This window comes from Wasmannia auropunctata, unplaced genomic scaffold (assembly GCF_000956235.1).
Source record: "Wasmannia auropunctata unplaced genomic scaffold, wasmannia.A_1.0 LD334548.1, whole genome shotgun sequence".
NCBI lineage: Eukaryota > Metazoa > Arthropoda > Insecta > Hymenoptera > Formicidae > Wasmannia > Wasmannia auropunctata.
Window position 1 is genome coordinate 9,121 of NW_012028342.1, and position 15,941 is coordinate 25,061.

Sequence of the window (15,941 nt, forward strand, 5' to 3'; positions counted from 1 at the left end):
CTTCATACGAGCCGGCCGGCTTTGTATAGAACGTTAACGAACGAGCAATGCATGCAGTGAGTGATTGATTTTTTTTATCGAATGGATACACTTTCACTGTGTATATATTTCTACTGACAGATGTGATAAGTTTGTAAACAGCATATACGTTTTACAGGACATCCAATAAACTTCTTGTGAAGCGAGATGTACCTGCGGTCAGTAGGATGTCATTGTCGCAAGAATATTCAACGTAAGGCTTGTAATTTTGTTGTTTCTCTCTCCACGCATATGAAAAATTCTCTGCATATATCTGTATTACAAAGATCTCTATGATCAGTTAAATTTTTTGATTTGGCGAAGTATTTATTATAAACTTTGTCGATGAAACATAATATTTGTTTTTACAAAATACGAAAGTACGGCAGAAGCAAAATATTAGCTAGAGATTTGTCAGCAGAGAGAGAGAGAGAGAGAGAAAGAGAGAGAGAGAGAGAGAGAGATTCGCGCAGAATATTGCAACAAATTAGTATCATTTTTATCTGCATTTTGAGCTCGTGTTCAATTTTTAACAGCAGAAATTGAATGGAATTTACTATTTTCTTATTTATAAAAGCTGTATCATTTCAGTGATTAAAATGGCAGATTCTTCTTAATCGAATTTCTTCAATTAAATTGCCATTGTATTCTGTTAGTAGATTTTTGCTGGCAATCTGCGAATTAAATTTGCAATAGATACTTTGCAAAAACTTTTGTCATATCTGTTTTTTTTTTGTGGAGAAGAGAGTTAATAAAACAGTTTAATTATTTATGCATGTTATTTTCAGGGCTCTCCCCGTTAGCATCAGGCACGTACACGGCGATGGAACAGTCGGCGCGCTGTCCTCTAAACGCAGCCCCCTGATACAAAGCCAACAGAGACGCGGCATGTTTATCCAAACGCAAGACACGCCGAACCCGAACAGCCTAAAATTTGTCCCAGGAGTACCGGTATTGGGGGAGGGATGTACGAAGGACTTCCCGAGTGCCAAGGACGCGTACTGCTCGCCGCTCGCGAAAATGTTATTTCGCATCGAGGGAGTGAAGGCGATATTTTTCGGGCCCGACTTCATCACGGTCACGAAACTCGACGAGGACGTGGAGTGGAAGCTGTTGAAGCCGGAGATATTTGCCACCATCATGGACTTTTTCGCGAGCGGACTGCCAGTCATGGACGAAACCTCTCAGCCTGCAGCGGACACGCGTACGGTTCACAGTTCGACTTTCGCACGAGATGAACCGAGGGAAAATGAAATGCTGATCGTTTTTTTTTTGCTTTTGTAGAAATTAATGCGGAGGATGACGAGGTTGTTCAGATGATAAAGGAGTTGTTGGACACGCGAATACGCCCCACTGTGCAGGAAGACGGTGGTGACATTGTATTTATGGCAAGTGTTTCTCGCCCGAATTTTAGGATTTGAGACCGATTCATCTATCCATTATCTCGAACGTAATGGCATCATTATATTTTTTATAATCGAAAACAGGGCTTCGAGGAGGGCATTGTGAAACTGAAGATGCAAGGTTCGTGCACCAACTGTCCAAGCTCGGTAGTAACATTGAGGAACGGCGTGCAAAACATGATGCAGTTCTACATCCCCGAAGTACTCGGGGTTATACAAGTGGAGGACGAGACGGACAAGATCGCCGAGAAAGAATTTCAAAAATTCGAGCACAAGGTTAACAAATTAGAAGAGAGTAAGGACAAGTAGGCGTGATTGCAGTTAACGATTTGCAGGACGATAGTGGACCTACACACGTCATCTCGTGATTCTGTACATCGTAGACATTGTATATTATGTATCGTTTAATTGTAAATAACAAGACTTATAAATAATGTTGAAGAGAATCGATTTTAAGTTTTTATTACAAAGTATTTATCTGCTAGAAACAGAAACTTGCCACACGCGAATAGTGTTATCGGAATAGCCAGCGAACAGCGTCTGGCCGTCGGTGGACCACGCGAGGGACAGACAGAGAGGAGGCTCCGCTTTACTGGTGGCGGACACGACTTCGGGCTTCAGTTCCTCGACCATCTCCTTAGTCTCGAGATCCCAGATTTTTATCCACGGTCCAAACGCGGCGCACAGCCAGTAACGATTAGGGCTGAAGCATAACGCTGTAATGATGTCGTTATGGTCCAAAGTGTGGAGATGTTTCCCGTCGTTCAGATCCCACAGCATAGCTTTGCAATCCTGCGAACAGAATCGACATATGATTCATACGATCAACGTATTTTGAACGATAGATAGAATATTTCATATAATGTGATACGCACCTTGCCGCCAGATGCGCAGAGTGATCCGTCAGGTGATACCGTAACGGTATTCAGATACCCTGTGTGACCACTATGATTGATCTTCAGTCTGCAGTTCGTCAAGTTCCAGACCTGCAACAAGCGTGTGAATTGTGCTGAAATTACTGACAAATCCATCGTGCGATTCCAAGCAGATTATATAGCATTTAAGTCAGTCCCATATCCGCAAACACTCATAGGCATCATGTGTGTGTAAACATAAAAGATCCATCATGCTCGTCAACCAATTACGTTCATAAATCTTGTTAATGTAAGCTTTATCTTTCACCTTGACAACACGATCCCAGCCTGCAGAGACGATGATGGGATTCGCGTGGTTCGGAGAGAAGCGCACACAGCTGACCCAGTCGGTGTGCCCATCGTCCTGAATGGTGTATTTGCACTCGGCCAATGTATTCCACAGCTTGATCGTCTTGTCGCGCGAACCGGATACAATCTGACGATTGTCCACGGAGAAAGCGACGCTCAGAACGTCCTGTGTTCAACAGAAACCGAACTCATGATCAATAAAACAATTGCGTATTACTCGTCCTGCAATTTGTAAATATCGGATCGATACTTACGGTGTCACCGATTTAATCAGTGCCTACCTCTTCTATTTTTCCGTAAAAAAAAAATAAAAAAAAAAGCTTCAGTACATTTCCCGCGAATATTGTCTCTTTTCCATCGTAATAAACACAAGTGAAAAAGATCTCATATTATGAAGAGATACCCATCGTAATATGAGAAAATTTTCTTCTATCTCTATTATGAAGGAAATAAAGAAAGCGCATCGTCGTGACGCGGAAGAGCGAAGTCACACCTTGGTATGGTCTTCAAATCGTCTAGTCGTACGGCCCGCCGCCAAATCCCAAAGGCGCAACGTTTTGTCCCACGAGCCGGACAGAGCGTAGTTACCGTCGGACGAAAGGACCACATCGCTTATGAAGTGCGAGTGGCCATAGAGACGCTTCTGTGGGATACCATAGTTAGCCTCGTCACGAGTCAATTTCCATACGATCAAAGTCTTATCTAGAATGAAAAATAATGATATAAATAAAACGCCGTTATCACTTTCAAGAATTTAGGATTAATTTCGACTTTAATTAACTTAATCAGCAAAACTTGTACTTTATTAACATGGATAAATAACTTTTTATTTAATATCAATGAAAAAAAGATTTAACTGAGGAAAATGAATAATATAATTAGAAATTTTGCAGCAAGCAATTCTATTAATTAAATTAATTAGAATAGCAAATATTGCAATCTAGCCTGCCACGACGTAGTACATAGGAATTATTTAATTGAAATTAATTTTAATATGCTGAGAATAGAAGCTTTTTTAATAGGATGATGCGTGCCTCTGTATACAGTGATCAATTTATAGTCTGAGAGTCACATGCGTGTGTTCAATCCCTCAGATTATACCTATGCCTTGGTATACAACATAAGGTGTCTCAGACCACCCACGCCACCCATTTAAAAACGAGGGAAGTCATCTTTATAAAAAAAGCCAAAAATTTTGATAAGTAAATCAAATACACTCTATCAAATGGTGATATTTTCAATTTCCGGTTCCAAACGGAAATGAGCTATTTAAAGCAAAAATCGATTTTTAAAAATAAAACATGGTATTTTTTTAGTAACTTTATGGGGTCCGGATGGTCCATTTTGCTAAGAATTTGTTGAGTTTTTTGATAAAAATCACTTCCCTCGTTTTTAAATGAATGGCGTGGGTCCGAAACTCTGCATAAAAGACCAATTAGAGAATTTGGAGAGTATAAGTAAGAATATGAGATAAATTGTAACCCGTGAATTTTGGAAAAAATAAACTAGCACATACATATAAATTATGTAAAGATATTTTGTATATAATTATATATATGTGCTAGGTTTTTGTTCAAAGTTTGGTCTTCTTTAGAGGGGGGGGGGGGATATCTGATCCCTACACTTAAAAACTGAAGCTAATACGGCCAGTTGTTCAAGGTTTGGACAGAATCATCCTTAATTTCTTAGTTGGTATAATAACGAACAGATGGATTATTGCATCAATTACATGATACGTAAAGTTTACCAATTAAATTAAATCGTGTTTTTAGTAGCGCGACAAAATTATAGTAAAAAAAATGGAGCGAATATATTAGCGAATTAAAATACTGAAAAAGAATCACAATTTCGCTGTAGAATCATGAAGAAAAGGGGGGACTCGGAAGAAAGGAGGTAAGGCCGCGGTACGGCGATACTTGCCACGTGAAGAGGACAATATCATGTCCGGATATTTCGGGTTCGTCGCGATTTGCGTGACCCATCCATTGTGACCGCGAAGCGTGCCTCTCAGTTGTAGAGTTTCGGTCATTCTGAATCACTCCCGGCTACGTTAATTTGCCGATCGAAACGGATTACTCCGTACGTACCTCGTCTACCGTACAACGCACAAACGCAAAAGGAACGAGCGGCACGCCGAACACGCCGCTCCACTCAATTATGGCCGACGTTCGTAAATACATAGATGCACCGCCTGGTACTGCGGAACGGCACTTAATGTCTGGTTCACGCACTTGACGTGCCGAGCGAGGCGATCGGGTAATTGGACTATTTAAGATCGGACTTGAAATAATTTTGTAATATTGAATTATAAATCCTGTTCTTAAACATTTTTTTATATACTAAAGAAGTCAAAACGTCAATTATTTTTTCCATTAATTAACATTGAGAGCGCTCTGTTTAATCACTTTGCAAATTAATCGCAGCGATCAGTACGTGACTGGACTTTTTCCATTAGACCAACCAATCAGAAAATTTTACATTCCAAAACGTTAATTGCTTTTGAGGAAAATTTTTCTAAAAACCTATAACATACGTAAACTATAGCTTTTTGATAAAAATTTTCTCAGAAGCAAAATTTTGGAGCGTAGCCTTTAAATCGGCCAATTGCGACGACATGGGCAATTGGGTCCCACGCTTAACAAAAATGATACCGGTTTCATACGAACGTACCTACGATATTTCATTGATATTCGGATGATTGCGGCCAATTGGGGCATACCGTCGGATCCGGCCAATCAAACGGCCGCATCAAGAGACGAATTTTAAATCGCTGCGTACGTGCGCCTGGTCGAGCGGTCGGGCAGCACGCTAGTTCACGCCTATGGTGGGTATATGTCAATGATCCATTCTCCCATGCACTCGATAGACGTCAGATTCGTCAGAATCATCGGTGACGAGTCGGATCCGTTCGGCGGCCAGACACTCCTCGTGCCGATGAACAACTCCTCGTGTCGTTGACCAATTAATTTAACGGTCGGATCGCTGGTGAATCCGTTCGGTGGATCCGTTCCATCCCGATTCCGTTCAGGTAATGTGTGATCACCGAGTGTTCTCGGCGCGACAGACCGATCGCGATCTGGCGTTGACAGTTTAAAAAAAAAAGTTAGTGGCACTGGGCGTGATTTACACGGATTCAAACATCTAGGCGTCTCTCGCCTCGTGCACTGCACTTTTGCCTCGCATTGACTTTGAGCTTGATAAAAACGCTTCGTATTTTCCTGCCCTCGGCGTTTCTCGAAAGTCGTGGAGGTATCGTTAAATTGTGACGTTGCAGCCGCGTTACTGTGAAAGTTAATGTTAAGCTTCGGCGAGACTTATTATTGTCTTGCATATTGTTAATACATTTCGAACAATATCTCGATGTGATATTTCCAGGATTCTTGGGATGTATATTTGTTTCTTGAACGGTTCGTAAACGGTTGGGAGTGATAATTTTGCGAGGAAATAGGTATCTAGCTCAAAGTCAAGCGGTCACGTATGTTTATCTGGAAATAATGCAACAATGACACTTGTATTTAATTGTCAATTTAGCAATGGCCGCAGGTAGCAGTAGTTTTATCAGTAAACCAGCCAGAGGATGGTTGCATCCGGATCATCTAGTAAGCAAGGAAGGAATTAGTTATACAGTGAAGGTATGTAATCTATATGAATTTTGTTCAAGATATATTAATAGATTAATATTTAAAATCTCATGGAAATTTCAATATATAAATTACAATTGCACAGAGTGTTGTAAAGGTAAACAATTAAATTTTGCCATATTCTATGGCCAGAAATGTTGCTCCAAAAGCTTTTATTATCACATTATGTTAGAAAGAAGAAGATTAGATTTAATATTCCATTTGAAATGTTTCTAATACAAGCTTAATATCGTTTAGAAGTCAAATTTTAGTTTTGGATTCATATAATAATATACATATTGAATCTTAATTTGTATTATATGTATACCTATATATAAATTATATATGTATTTATATATAGATAAAGAGTTAGTTATTATATATATAAGTATATATATTATATTTATATATTTTATATATATAAATTTTTTATTAATTTCTAAGGAGTACTTTTTAATCTGTTTTATGGTGATTGTCATATTTATAGACCATATACTTGATATATTTTTGGATTGTATTTATAAAAAAAGAAAGATTAAAAATAACATTCTGTGTTTAATGAACGTGTAAAAATGGAGCAGTATTTGAAATTAATTTGATCTTTGAGGAAATTTCTGTTATTACTTTCCTTCCTTATTAGCCATATATCTCTCTTAGCAACAAAGCTGATAAAAGAGTCTCAAAACGGAGCTTGAAGTTTTTAATGGTTTAAAGGTTTAATGTTTCTATATAAGGAATATTCATACTTTAATAGCAATTGATTCTCATGATCCTCATTGAATTTTATTCTTTCTCTCTGCGGTTATATTATTAATAATTAAAACTGAAATTAATTTTATTTTTTATATATTTTATTATATTTTATTTAAGATGTACTTTTTTTATATTTAATTTTCTGTATTGTGTAAATTCCCATCAAACACACATATATTATTACTATATAATTCTATAATAATAGATTTGATATTTATAAGATTCTTGATATTTATAATATTTCTTTTAAATAGTTTAATGTGATGAGTTCTTAGATTTACTTTATTAAAGCTTCAGGGGGATGTGATCCTATTACTCTTGAAGCGCAAATGTCCCCTGAGTGTAAAGCGTCACACCTTAGCTATTAGAGATGAAAGTGGTAAGGGAAGGGCAGTAAGCATAGGAAAATTACCTCGAAAGTATCACTAATTACAAGTATCGGAAAAAAAGTAATCTGTTGATGAAACTTCTTTACACTGTCTCATATCTAATCTTTGTTTACATTGCAGTATATTGGATGTCTTGAAGTATACACGTCTATGAAAAGCTTAGATTTTGAAACACGTTCGTGCGTAGCTAAGTAAGTTTATCAAGCACTATGAGTTACAAACTTGCGAGTGCCGCAGACACTTTCGAGTATACGACGATCAATCTTTATTTTATTTTAGAGAATGCATAAACAGAGTTTGCGAAGCCGCCGGATTAAAGTCTGCTGACAAAAAGAGAAGGGTACTAGATTTCACAGAAAATTATTATGTTCATAAATATATAATTATGTTTGTGACTACAATTTCTTTTTTTTTTTTTAAATTTCTCACAAACAGGTTGACAGGAAGGTGTTGAGAGCCATAGCAGATAAACCTCGCATGGAGCATACCGCTGCTAATATTACTTTAACCATTAGTAGCTGCAGTTTATCCCTGACTAATATTGAAACCGGACACATTATTGCGAAACATGATATGCCACGTATATCTTTTGCTTCAGGCGGTGATACGGTAAACAGCATATACATACACTGGCTACTATCCTCTGTACATTTTATTTCCATAGTTTTGTATGAAATATAGTTGTATAAAATTCATTACAATACACGTATTAGTTATATTCTTTGTTTCGAAACTGAAATTATATTTTATTTATAATAGGAAATATTGGATTTCGTTGCATACGTTGCTAAAAATATGCAGGAGTGGCGTGCATGTTACGTGCTGGAATGTACAGGTGGTTTAGCTCAGGATGTTATATCTACTATTGGACAAGCGTTCGAGCTCAGGTTTAAAGAGTTTCTTACAAAACCAAGTTCTCTGCAGTAAGTTCTAGAAAAATAGATGTTTGTTTAGATTTAGAGTCGTGACGATATTTGTTTATAATTTTGCGTATTTTTTCTTTACTTGTGTCAGCCCTGTACTAAACGGTGTTAGAGAAATGGACAGGGATTATTACAATGATCTGCCAGGGAAGGTACCGCCCGATATTGGCCCACCGCCAGTACCTCCTTTGCCTACTACAGCATCCACATTGCCTAATCTGAAGCATCATCAAAATCATGCGTCGCGCACTCACGTACAAAGTATTGCAGTCGATTCATTCCCAACTGCTGCAGACAGACATCAGCAGTTGGCAGGTAATATATCTTTTATCAAAAATTTTTAGACTGATAGACTGGATAATTTAACTCTAATTTTTATATATAAATGTCTTTTATTTATTCCTCTATTTCATCATTTTTCTCCACAGAAACTGGCAACCTAATTGATTTGAACTCAGATAGCACTGTATCCCCGTCAACGAATTTAAATATAATGACTGAGCACAATTATGTGAATGACAGTGTCATAGCTGCAAACAGAGACAATCATCGTGATCCAGCATCACTTTTCGACGTTTTTGATATGCGTAAGAGAATTGTTTTATTGCAAATGTCTCTTCCGGCAAAGATTCAAAATTTATTTTTATAAAAATCTTGTAAAATAATATTTTACAAGCCTATTTTGTTGTAATTTTATATTTGTTTATGTCGTGATTACATTACAGTCTCAAGTATATTTTCACATAAAGAGAATTAGTGTAATATTAAAAGTAAATTTTTGTGAATTTTTATTTATTTATAATTTATTATACTTATATCGAGCTTTATTTATAAATTACAGAGCCGTTCAGTTCTGCAATATCAGATATGAACAGACTAAGTCCCCGATCCCAGAAACAGCAATTGAAACAGGAAATTTGGTTTCATGGAAGTGTTAGTCGATCTGAAGCGGAATCCATGCTTACTAGAGTAAATATATGTATATTACAAAATATAAAAATCTCTTGTCATCTGACGCGAACTTATCTTTGCTATTTTATTTTTATCTTGTAAGGATGGCGACTTTTTGGTTCGAGAGTCACAAGGTTCTCCTGGCCAATACGTTCTGACTGGAATGAATAATAATACCCCAAAACATTTGTTGCTAATTGATCCTGAAGGCGTCGTAAGTATAAAACAAAAATTTTATAACAAAATTATTAATGTAAAAATTAATGCTTTCAATCGATAATTTCTAAAACAATTATCGATTGTAAATCTACATTTAAATATTTTTCTAGATATAAATTTTAATAAATGTTACTCATACAAAATGGCATAAATTTTGATTTACAGGTTCGTACAAAAGATTGTGTATTTGATAGCGTAAGTCATTTAGTGAATCATCACTGTGACAACGTGCTGCCTATTATATCGGCCGACAGTGTCCTAGTACTGCGTTACCCCATCCCCAGGCATACGAATTATTGATTTTAAATGTTGAGTAATGACTAAGGGCACAGACTCGACGAAGAATTTCCGAATAGTTATTTTGCATATCTTTGCATGGTGAAAATCTTCGGCGAGTCTTGGCTTTTTGTGATATTTTTAAAATCAGTCGTAACTTCATACGAAAGATATATATGGTTTGTAGTATCTTTTTATTGTATATGAATAGATGATTTATGAATATCTCTATATCTGTGAATCTCCTTATAAAAAGTGCCAACCTAGCCAAAGTAATATAATTTCTATAATTTATCAGAGTTAAGCACATTCCGATTTTTTTGTATAAAATATTCCGATATCTAATTTGATAACTTTGGATTTATGTAAGATTTATATATGTAGAGAAATTTTATATATAACTATATTTTAGATATAGAATATGCTTTTTATATCGAATTGTTGCAACCCCATTTCATGCAAAAATAATTATAATAAATGTAATTTCATGCAGTACGTTGCCATTATTGCCATTCTATTTCATCAATCTTAACATTATAAAGAAAACCATGAGCTAGAACCCTATTTTTTCTCATGTATTTTTGTTTTGCATATTCAATGTCATCATTCATTGGTGTAGATAATTGCTTTTGTTGTTAACATTGTTGAATATTTTTGTTCGATACGCTTCGCATATATGTATATAATATCAATTAATATTTAAAAACTAGATAAATTTTCATATAAAATATTTAATAAAAGATTTGTAAACTAAAATGAGAAAACGCAAACATAATTAAAGTGGATCTTAGTGCTTAATATTTTTATGCATAAGTCGTACAAATTTTCAGTTTAAGTAAAAAAAATTTTATCCTGAAATTGGTTTTTATAACAATTAAGCAAAAATAAAAATTTTACAATTTATTTACATTATTTAAAATATATTTACAATATATTGTGACGTAATAATTTATTTGCAATAACGGTCAGCTTTCATTTTACTTCTCCTATCTAATAGAGTTTCATGCAAATTTCCTTCTACTTTCGCCTTCTCCAATTCGGAACGATCAGACTTGTTTATCCTTAACTTTTTATCTTGAAACTTTTGAAACTTTCGTCTGTAAAATTAAATATTGCTAATATTAGAAATATTAAATTTTAAACGTTTGGTTTAATTTAGAATAAATGTAAATTTTTTTTAAAGAATACAAACTTAGGTTTGAATAAAAAATTTAAACTTGAATACTCAATAATGATATAATTATACGATTATTGATAAAATTGCATATAATACTCACACATAATTTACTTCGACCTCTGTTAGTGAACCTTGCTCCTCTTTTGGAATCTCTTTACTAGGACTTTGAGAACGTTGTATTATACTTCTTACGATAACAAACTCTGACGAACCAGCTGTCCTATTCTGGCAAACTATATCATCTTCATTTGTAACTGACATGAAACATCCAGTATTATTTAATATCGCGAGCTTGGCATCCTGGAAAACAAGACAATTAATATATTTAAAAAGCAATGCAAAAATATCCTTACTTCTAATAAAAATTTATGTAATTTATGAGACTGAAATTATTTTTGTTTTATTTTATCTGTACTAATATCCATGTTTTACCTTTTGCTTAAACATAAAATAAAATTATATTCAGAAAATCTTTAATTCTCTCTGTTGATAGACTCTCGAATTATCTAATAAATTTTTTTGATTAACAGATAATATACAGGCAAACACAAAAATATAAATAAAAAATATAAAACATAAAAATATAAAAAATATATAAATCAAATATAAATACAAGTACTAGATTTGAAAAAGACCAACAAAATATATTTATAAATTGCACATAAAATAATTTCTAGGCAAATATTAATATTCATTTTTATATTCATGTGGAAATTACTTGAAAAATTGGCTCCCATTGCTCAATAGAACCAACTGCATCACTTCGTCCAATAACGACGCCATTTTTATCAACACCAAGATATTTCCCATATCCCGATTTCAACGCAACCTTAGTTTCGCTTATGGGAAACGCCGTTAATATTTCTTCTGGCAACGGACTCTCTCCTTCGGCGTGCGGTGCCCCAAGAGTAAACAATCCATTATCGAGCGCTTTCATGTAAGTTTGGTTCCCAAATTCGATGGCCACTGTTCCAGTAATTTCAGTTACATTCTTAACCTTCCACCATCCTCCTGTAGAATGAAAAGTTATCTATATACGTTGCAAATATTTCACACAAGATAAAAATTTCATAAATGTAAATTTTAAGTCCCTCATCTTACAATTAGATTTTGATAAAAGTACACTCACTTGATGTCTTTGGATAAAAGCAAAGTTTTGAAAAATAGAAATCATCTCTTGTCGTTCTAATATCAGTAATTAGCGTATTGACTTTATTTCGTTGGATAGATTTTCTAGCCTTAGACACATCACTTTTAGCATTTCTTGTTTTAGAGCATAGAGTGGTGATCAAAAATCTTTAGTTTTACGCAAAAATACATCATCAAACGAGCAAGTGTACTTAGAGCAAGGGATCTAAACTTAACATTTATTTTATTAAAAAATTAATAAACAAATACCATGAGTAAGAGTATCTTTATCCTCCACCGTGACATCCTGTTCTCTTTCTTGTTTCTTAGACTTTCGTTTCTTTGGTCTGGAAAGAATGAATAAAATATATATAAAGAAATATGAATAAAATAGCTAGTTCCGAACGATGAAAGAATGAAGGTTATAAGTACCTTGATTTTTCGCCCTTCAGCACTAACTTTCCCGTCCGTACTTTTTCGTATTCCGACATTTTTTAATGCTCTTTAAACTTTCGCGTGATATCAACCGCACGGAGGAAATAAATTTGACTCACGAATCTCGCACAGAACGCAAAAACAGCTTCTATAAACAAATAATATGCGAGAGCGTCCCTTTCTTCAGGTTCCGTCGACCATCTTGCATCGCAACACAACGGTCGGTCGCGTTGGCCAGTGCTGCCACTCACAGCGATCGATTGCCTATTGAATCAACCAATCAGAAAATCCTGCTGAATTGTCCAAATTGACGATGTGGACAATCGGAACAAATTGAAAGCAAGAAAATTGAGAGCTAATTATAATTTATAATTTTGTATAATACACAATTATACCTAACGACTTTTTTCATGCAATAAATCACCTCATTTTAACACGTTACAAAAATGAATCGTATTTAATATTAATCTCATATATTTATGCATCATAATTATATTTGCAATTGATCAATTAATTAAGTTTAGATCCCTTATTTTATATTCTGATAAAACATACGCGTATACGAACAGTACGCATTGTGAAAATTGAAAACTAATTTTAATTTATAATTTTATTTTATAATACATATAATTATATCTAACGACTTTTCTCATGCAATAAATTATCTTTTATTTTAACATGTTACATAAAAAAAAAAAAGAACGTTTCTGGTATAATATAATCTCATATATTTAGCATCATATATGATTCATTATTATTTACAATTGGTCAATTAAGAGATCAATTAATTAAGTTTAGATCTCTCATTTTATATTCTAATAAAACATACACTTGCTCTTTTGATGATATATTTTTAATACTTTTTAATACTTTCAATAAAGTATTAAAAATTTCCGAAATTAGTAGGATGACATATGCTCATTATGAAAATGACCGATTGGTAATTATTGATTGGACCAAAGTTCAATTTTTCAACCCACATATACCTCGATGGCTTGAGATAACAGAAAATCATTATTATTATTCCCTATTATAGAGAGATCTGAAAAAGACTTTTACTGACTCTAGTCCCAAATAAAGTAGCCTTTTCATAAATCTATAGCTACAAAAACACTTAATTCTCTCCAAAGTGACCACCAATATCAAGTTGACCTATGCTTATACCTGGTGCAAGTATATAAGTCATAAATTGATTTCAATATTTAAGACATTGGATCAATAATTATCATAAAATAAAAATTTATTATACATACAAAGTGTACAGAAATTTCTTAATTCTAGATGTTTGTCGTTAAATAATTGTTGACAATTATACGCATTATTACGTTATTACATTGGTTTAACTTCACTTGACACTCGTAATATATTTTGTCGTAACGGGCACGACTACTCTTCATTGTGTCAGATAATTAAGAAAACAGAAGATCTCGAATTTCCGTTGTCCTTATGTCATGTTAAAAAATTGATAATCTCAAACCATGTATTTGTATATTACTTGTGTGTGTATCTCTAACTTTAATGGCCAACAATTTGTGATATTAATATAACTGTTAAATAATTATGCTAACAAAAAATGTTATCATAAATGTCATTTGTTTGCTTACATTACTCTTTAAAATGTTGAATGTGTGAATACGCAAATAAATATTTTGTTTATAATACAAGATAAATATTTTCTTATAAATTATCAGAGTAATCATATAGTTTTTCTCTTAGGTTTGATTAAGAAGTTCAACTCTTAAATTAAAGAGTACTGTCATCTAACGAGTTGTTCACATTGTTCCCATCATCTTCAATTTGCTCCTACAATAAAAACACATAACGTGTTTAATAATTTGATTATGATTTGCTGTGAAATACATCAGTGCAGTACATGGGCAAACACATTACCTGTAGTACTTCAACAAGTAATTTTGTCTCGTCCAACATTTCTTTGTAAACACGATTTTCCTCTTCTAATCTTTCAATATCCTGCACAAGTTTTTTATTTTCCTCTAAAGTGCCCACAAGTGCCATTTGTCTTCTTTCAGCCAGGATTTGCCAATAGTTTTCACCAGGATTGTCTGCAACAAAATAAACATTTTGATAGCAATTTTTTTTAATATAAAATCCGAATTAAAAATGTTATCAAATTACATTAAAAGAACTCGGAAAGTAAAGGAAAAAAAAAAAAATTCTTTTGGGCATACCTGACGTTAAATCTTCCGCTTCAATTTCTATCTTCTCTCGCACAGTCTGGATAGCTTTGTTCTTCTTAGTCACTTTTTTAGGAGCATCTTTTTTTATGATTTCTGTTACATTCCTAAAATACATTCTGCATTTACAATTTGTACTTGTGACCTCTTTAATGCCACAGTGTATACTTATAAAAGAATAACCTACTGTTTCGCTCTTGCTTCTTTTGATATGATAGGTTTAAAAATCCTATCAGCACCAACCAAAGTTTCTTTGTCGGTAGCTGCTGGCTGCAGTACGTGCAAAGGTTTTCTGTCCTTGACCTGTTGAAAATAAAAAATTTAACACACCCATATGCCTTCTCCTTTCCTATTTTATTCGCAATCTGTTTAAGTACACTTTCCATTTTCATTAAAAAAAAAATGTATATTTTATTTCTCAACTATACTTAATTACTTTCTCTCCACATTTTTAAAATATATTCGTTACTTTATTTATTTACACTTTGGTTACAATATATGCATACGTTCAGTTATAATATTGCAGAAATGCGCACGTTTTAAAAGTTTTGTCAGCTTTGCGTAAAAGAGATAAATTATACTAACTGTAGCAGTAATTACCGTTTTGAACAATTCCATCGTGCTACTTTCGATAATCCAAGGAAATTCGGAGATGTGAAAATAATCGGCTGCGGCAAATGCGTTATCTAGTTCAAACACACAATTTCTGTTTATTGTCGATCCCGTGGATCCTACCAAACCGTAAACGTGTACGAACGTGTACGAACAGCTGTAAGCTTGCAAAACAAATCGGTTTTTCGAGCGCGCAAAAACGCCCGCGCATGCGCATTAAATGAAATGGCCACGTTCAGCAAAGCAGCTCAAATGGTTCTTCGTTATGATTGGTTTCTACGCTCCTGCACTCTGCAAATACAATATTTTGTTTCTTAGAAAAAATATCTTGCCATGAGACCTTTTTTATTTCTTTTTTTTTTTACGAAGAATCCTATAGAATTAGATTTCGCAAGACTTGACTCTTAAATAATTATAATAAACGCTTAATCAGCTGTTTCTTATTCGCGGCGAGGATACGAATTTGACAGATATTTTATTTCTTGAAAGTAATATATTTCGTTATAAGTTCACGGTATAATCATACGTTATCCTTGTTATTCGCCGAATGTCAAACAAGGATAAAATGATATCTAGACACGCCTAGGCAAGGTTTCGGAACGCGGCCCAGAAATTCGTC

At 34.1% G+C, this 15,941-nt stretch overlaps 5 protein-coding genes across 10 annotated transcripts; 2 read left to right on the forward strand and 3 right to left on the reverse strand.

Annotated features, from left to right (window-relative positions):
• Positions 1–6: 6 nt before the first annotated feature.
• Positions 7–1,867, forward strand: LOC105458301 (NFU1 iron-sulfur cluster scaffold homolog, mitochondrial-like). The gene is made up of 5 exons (XM_011703500.1): positions 7–56; positions 158–232; positions 807–1,222; positions 1,303–1,406; positions 1,506–1,867. Exons 1-5 carry the CDS (start codon positions 52–54, stop codon positions 1,728–1,730), a joined length of 825 nt encoding a protein of 274 aa, XP_011701802.1. The 5' UTR covers positions 7–51; the 3' UTR covers positions 1,731–1,867.
• Positions 1,853–4,813, reverse strand: LOC105458300 (guanine nucleotide-binding protein subunit beta-like protein). Of its 2 annotated transcripts, XM_011703498.1 has the most exons (5): positions 4,565–4,812; positions 3,138–3,346; positions 2,604–2,810; positions 2,297–2,407; positions 1,853–2,213 (listed from the first exon to the last, which is right to left on the reverse strand). In XM_011703498.1, exons 1-5 carry the CDS (start codon positions 4,671–4,673, stop codon positions 1,896–1,898), a joined length of 954 nt encoding a protein of 317 aa, XP_011701800.1. In that variant the 5' UTR covers positions 4,674–4,812; the 3' UTR covers positions 1,853–1,895. The 2 variants fall into 2 exon arrangements, with proteins under 2 accessions (XP_011701800.1, XP_011701801.1); XM_011703499.1 differs by lacking the exons at positions 1,853–2,213; positions 2,297–2,407; positions 2,604–2,810 and having other exon boundaries at positions 3,132–3,346; positions 4,565–4,813.
• Positions 4,814–5,580: 767 nt separating this feature from the next.
• Positions 5,581–10,064, forward strand: LOC105458302 (SHC-transforming protein 1). 4 transcript variants are annotated; one of them, XM_011703504.1, is made up of 12 exons: positions 5,767–5,893; positions 6,020–6,092; positions 6,176–6,276; positions 7,527–7,597; positions 7,686–7,746; positions 7,842–8,015; positions 8,166–8,329; positions 8,421–8,644; positions 8,758–8,916; positions 9,171–9,298; positions 9,384–9,494; positions 9,665–10,064. In XM_011703504.1, exons 3-12 carry the CDS (start codon positions 6,178–6,180, stop codon positions 9,797–9,799), a joined length of 1,326 nt encoding a protein of 441 aa, XP_011701806.1. In that variant the 5' UTR covers positions 5,767–5,893; positions 6,020–6,092; positions 6,176–6,177; the 3' UTR covers positions 9,800–10,064. The 4 variants fall into 4 exon arrangements, with proteins under 4 accessions (XP_011701803.1, XP_011701807.1, XP_011701806.1 ...); XM_011703501.1 differs by lacking the exons at positions 5,767–5,893; positions 6,020–6,092 and adding an exon at positions 5,581–5,672 and having other exon boundaries at positions 9,665–10,055; XM_011703505.1 differs by lacking the exons at positions 5,767–5,893; positions 6,020–6,092 and adding an exon at positions 5,683–5,746.
• A 601-nt stretch (positions 10,065–10,665) lies between these two features.
• Positions 10,666–12,732, reverse strand: LOC105458303 (protein FRG1 homolog). The gene is made up of 5 exons (XM_011703506.1): positions 12,513–12,732; positions 12,351–12,427; positions 11,671–11,963; positions 11,053–11,252; positions 10,666–10,872 (listed from the first exon to the last, which is right to left on the reverse strand). The coding sequence occupies exons 1-5, from the start codon at positions 12,569–12,571 to the stop codon at positions 10,725–10,727; spliced, it is 777 nt and encodes a 258-aa protein (XP_011701808.1). The 5' UTR covers positions 12,572–12,732; the 3' UTR covers positions 10,666–10,724.
• A 1,005-nt stretch (positions 12,733–13,737) lies between these two features.
• Positions 13,738–15,592, reverse strand: LOC105458304. 2 transcript variants are annotated; one of them, XM_011703507.1, is made up of 5 exons: positions 15,296–15,592; positions 14,898–15,013; positions 14,705–14,817; positions 14,406–14,578; positions 13,738–14,318 (listed from the first exon to the last, which is right to left on the reverse strand). In XM_011703507.1, the coding sequence occupies exons 1-5, from the start codon at positions 15,326–15,328 to the stop codon at positions 14,259–14,261; spliced, it is 495 nt and encodes a 164-aa protein (XP_011701809.1). In that variant the 5' UTR covers positions 15,329–15,592; the 3' UTR covers positions 13,738–14,258. The 2 variants fall into 2 exon arrangements, with proteins under 2 accessions (XP_011701809.1, XP_011701810.1); XM_011703508.1 differs by having other exon boundaries at positions 15,311–15,590.
• Positions 15,593–15,941: the final 349 nt, after the last annotated feature.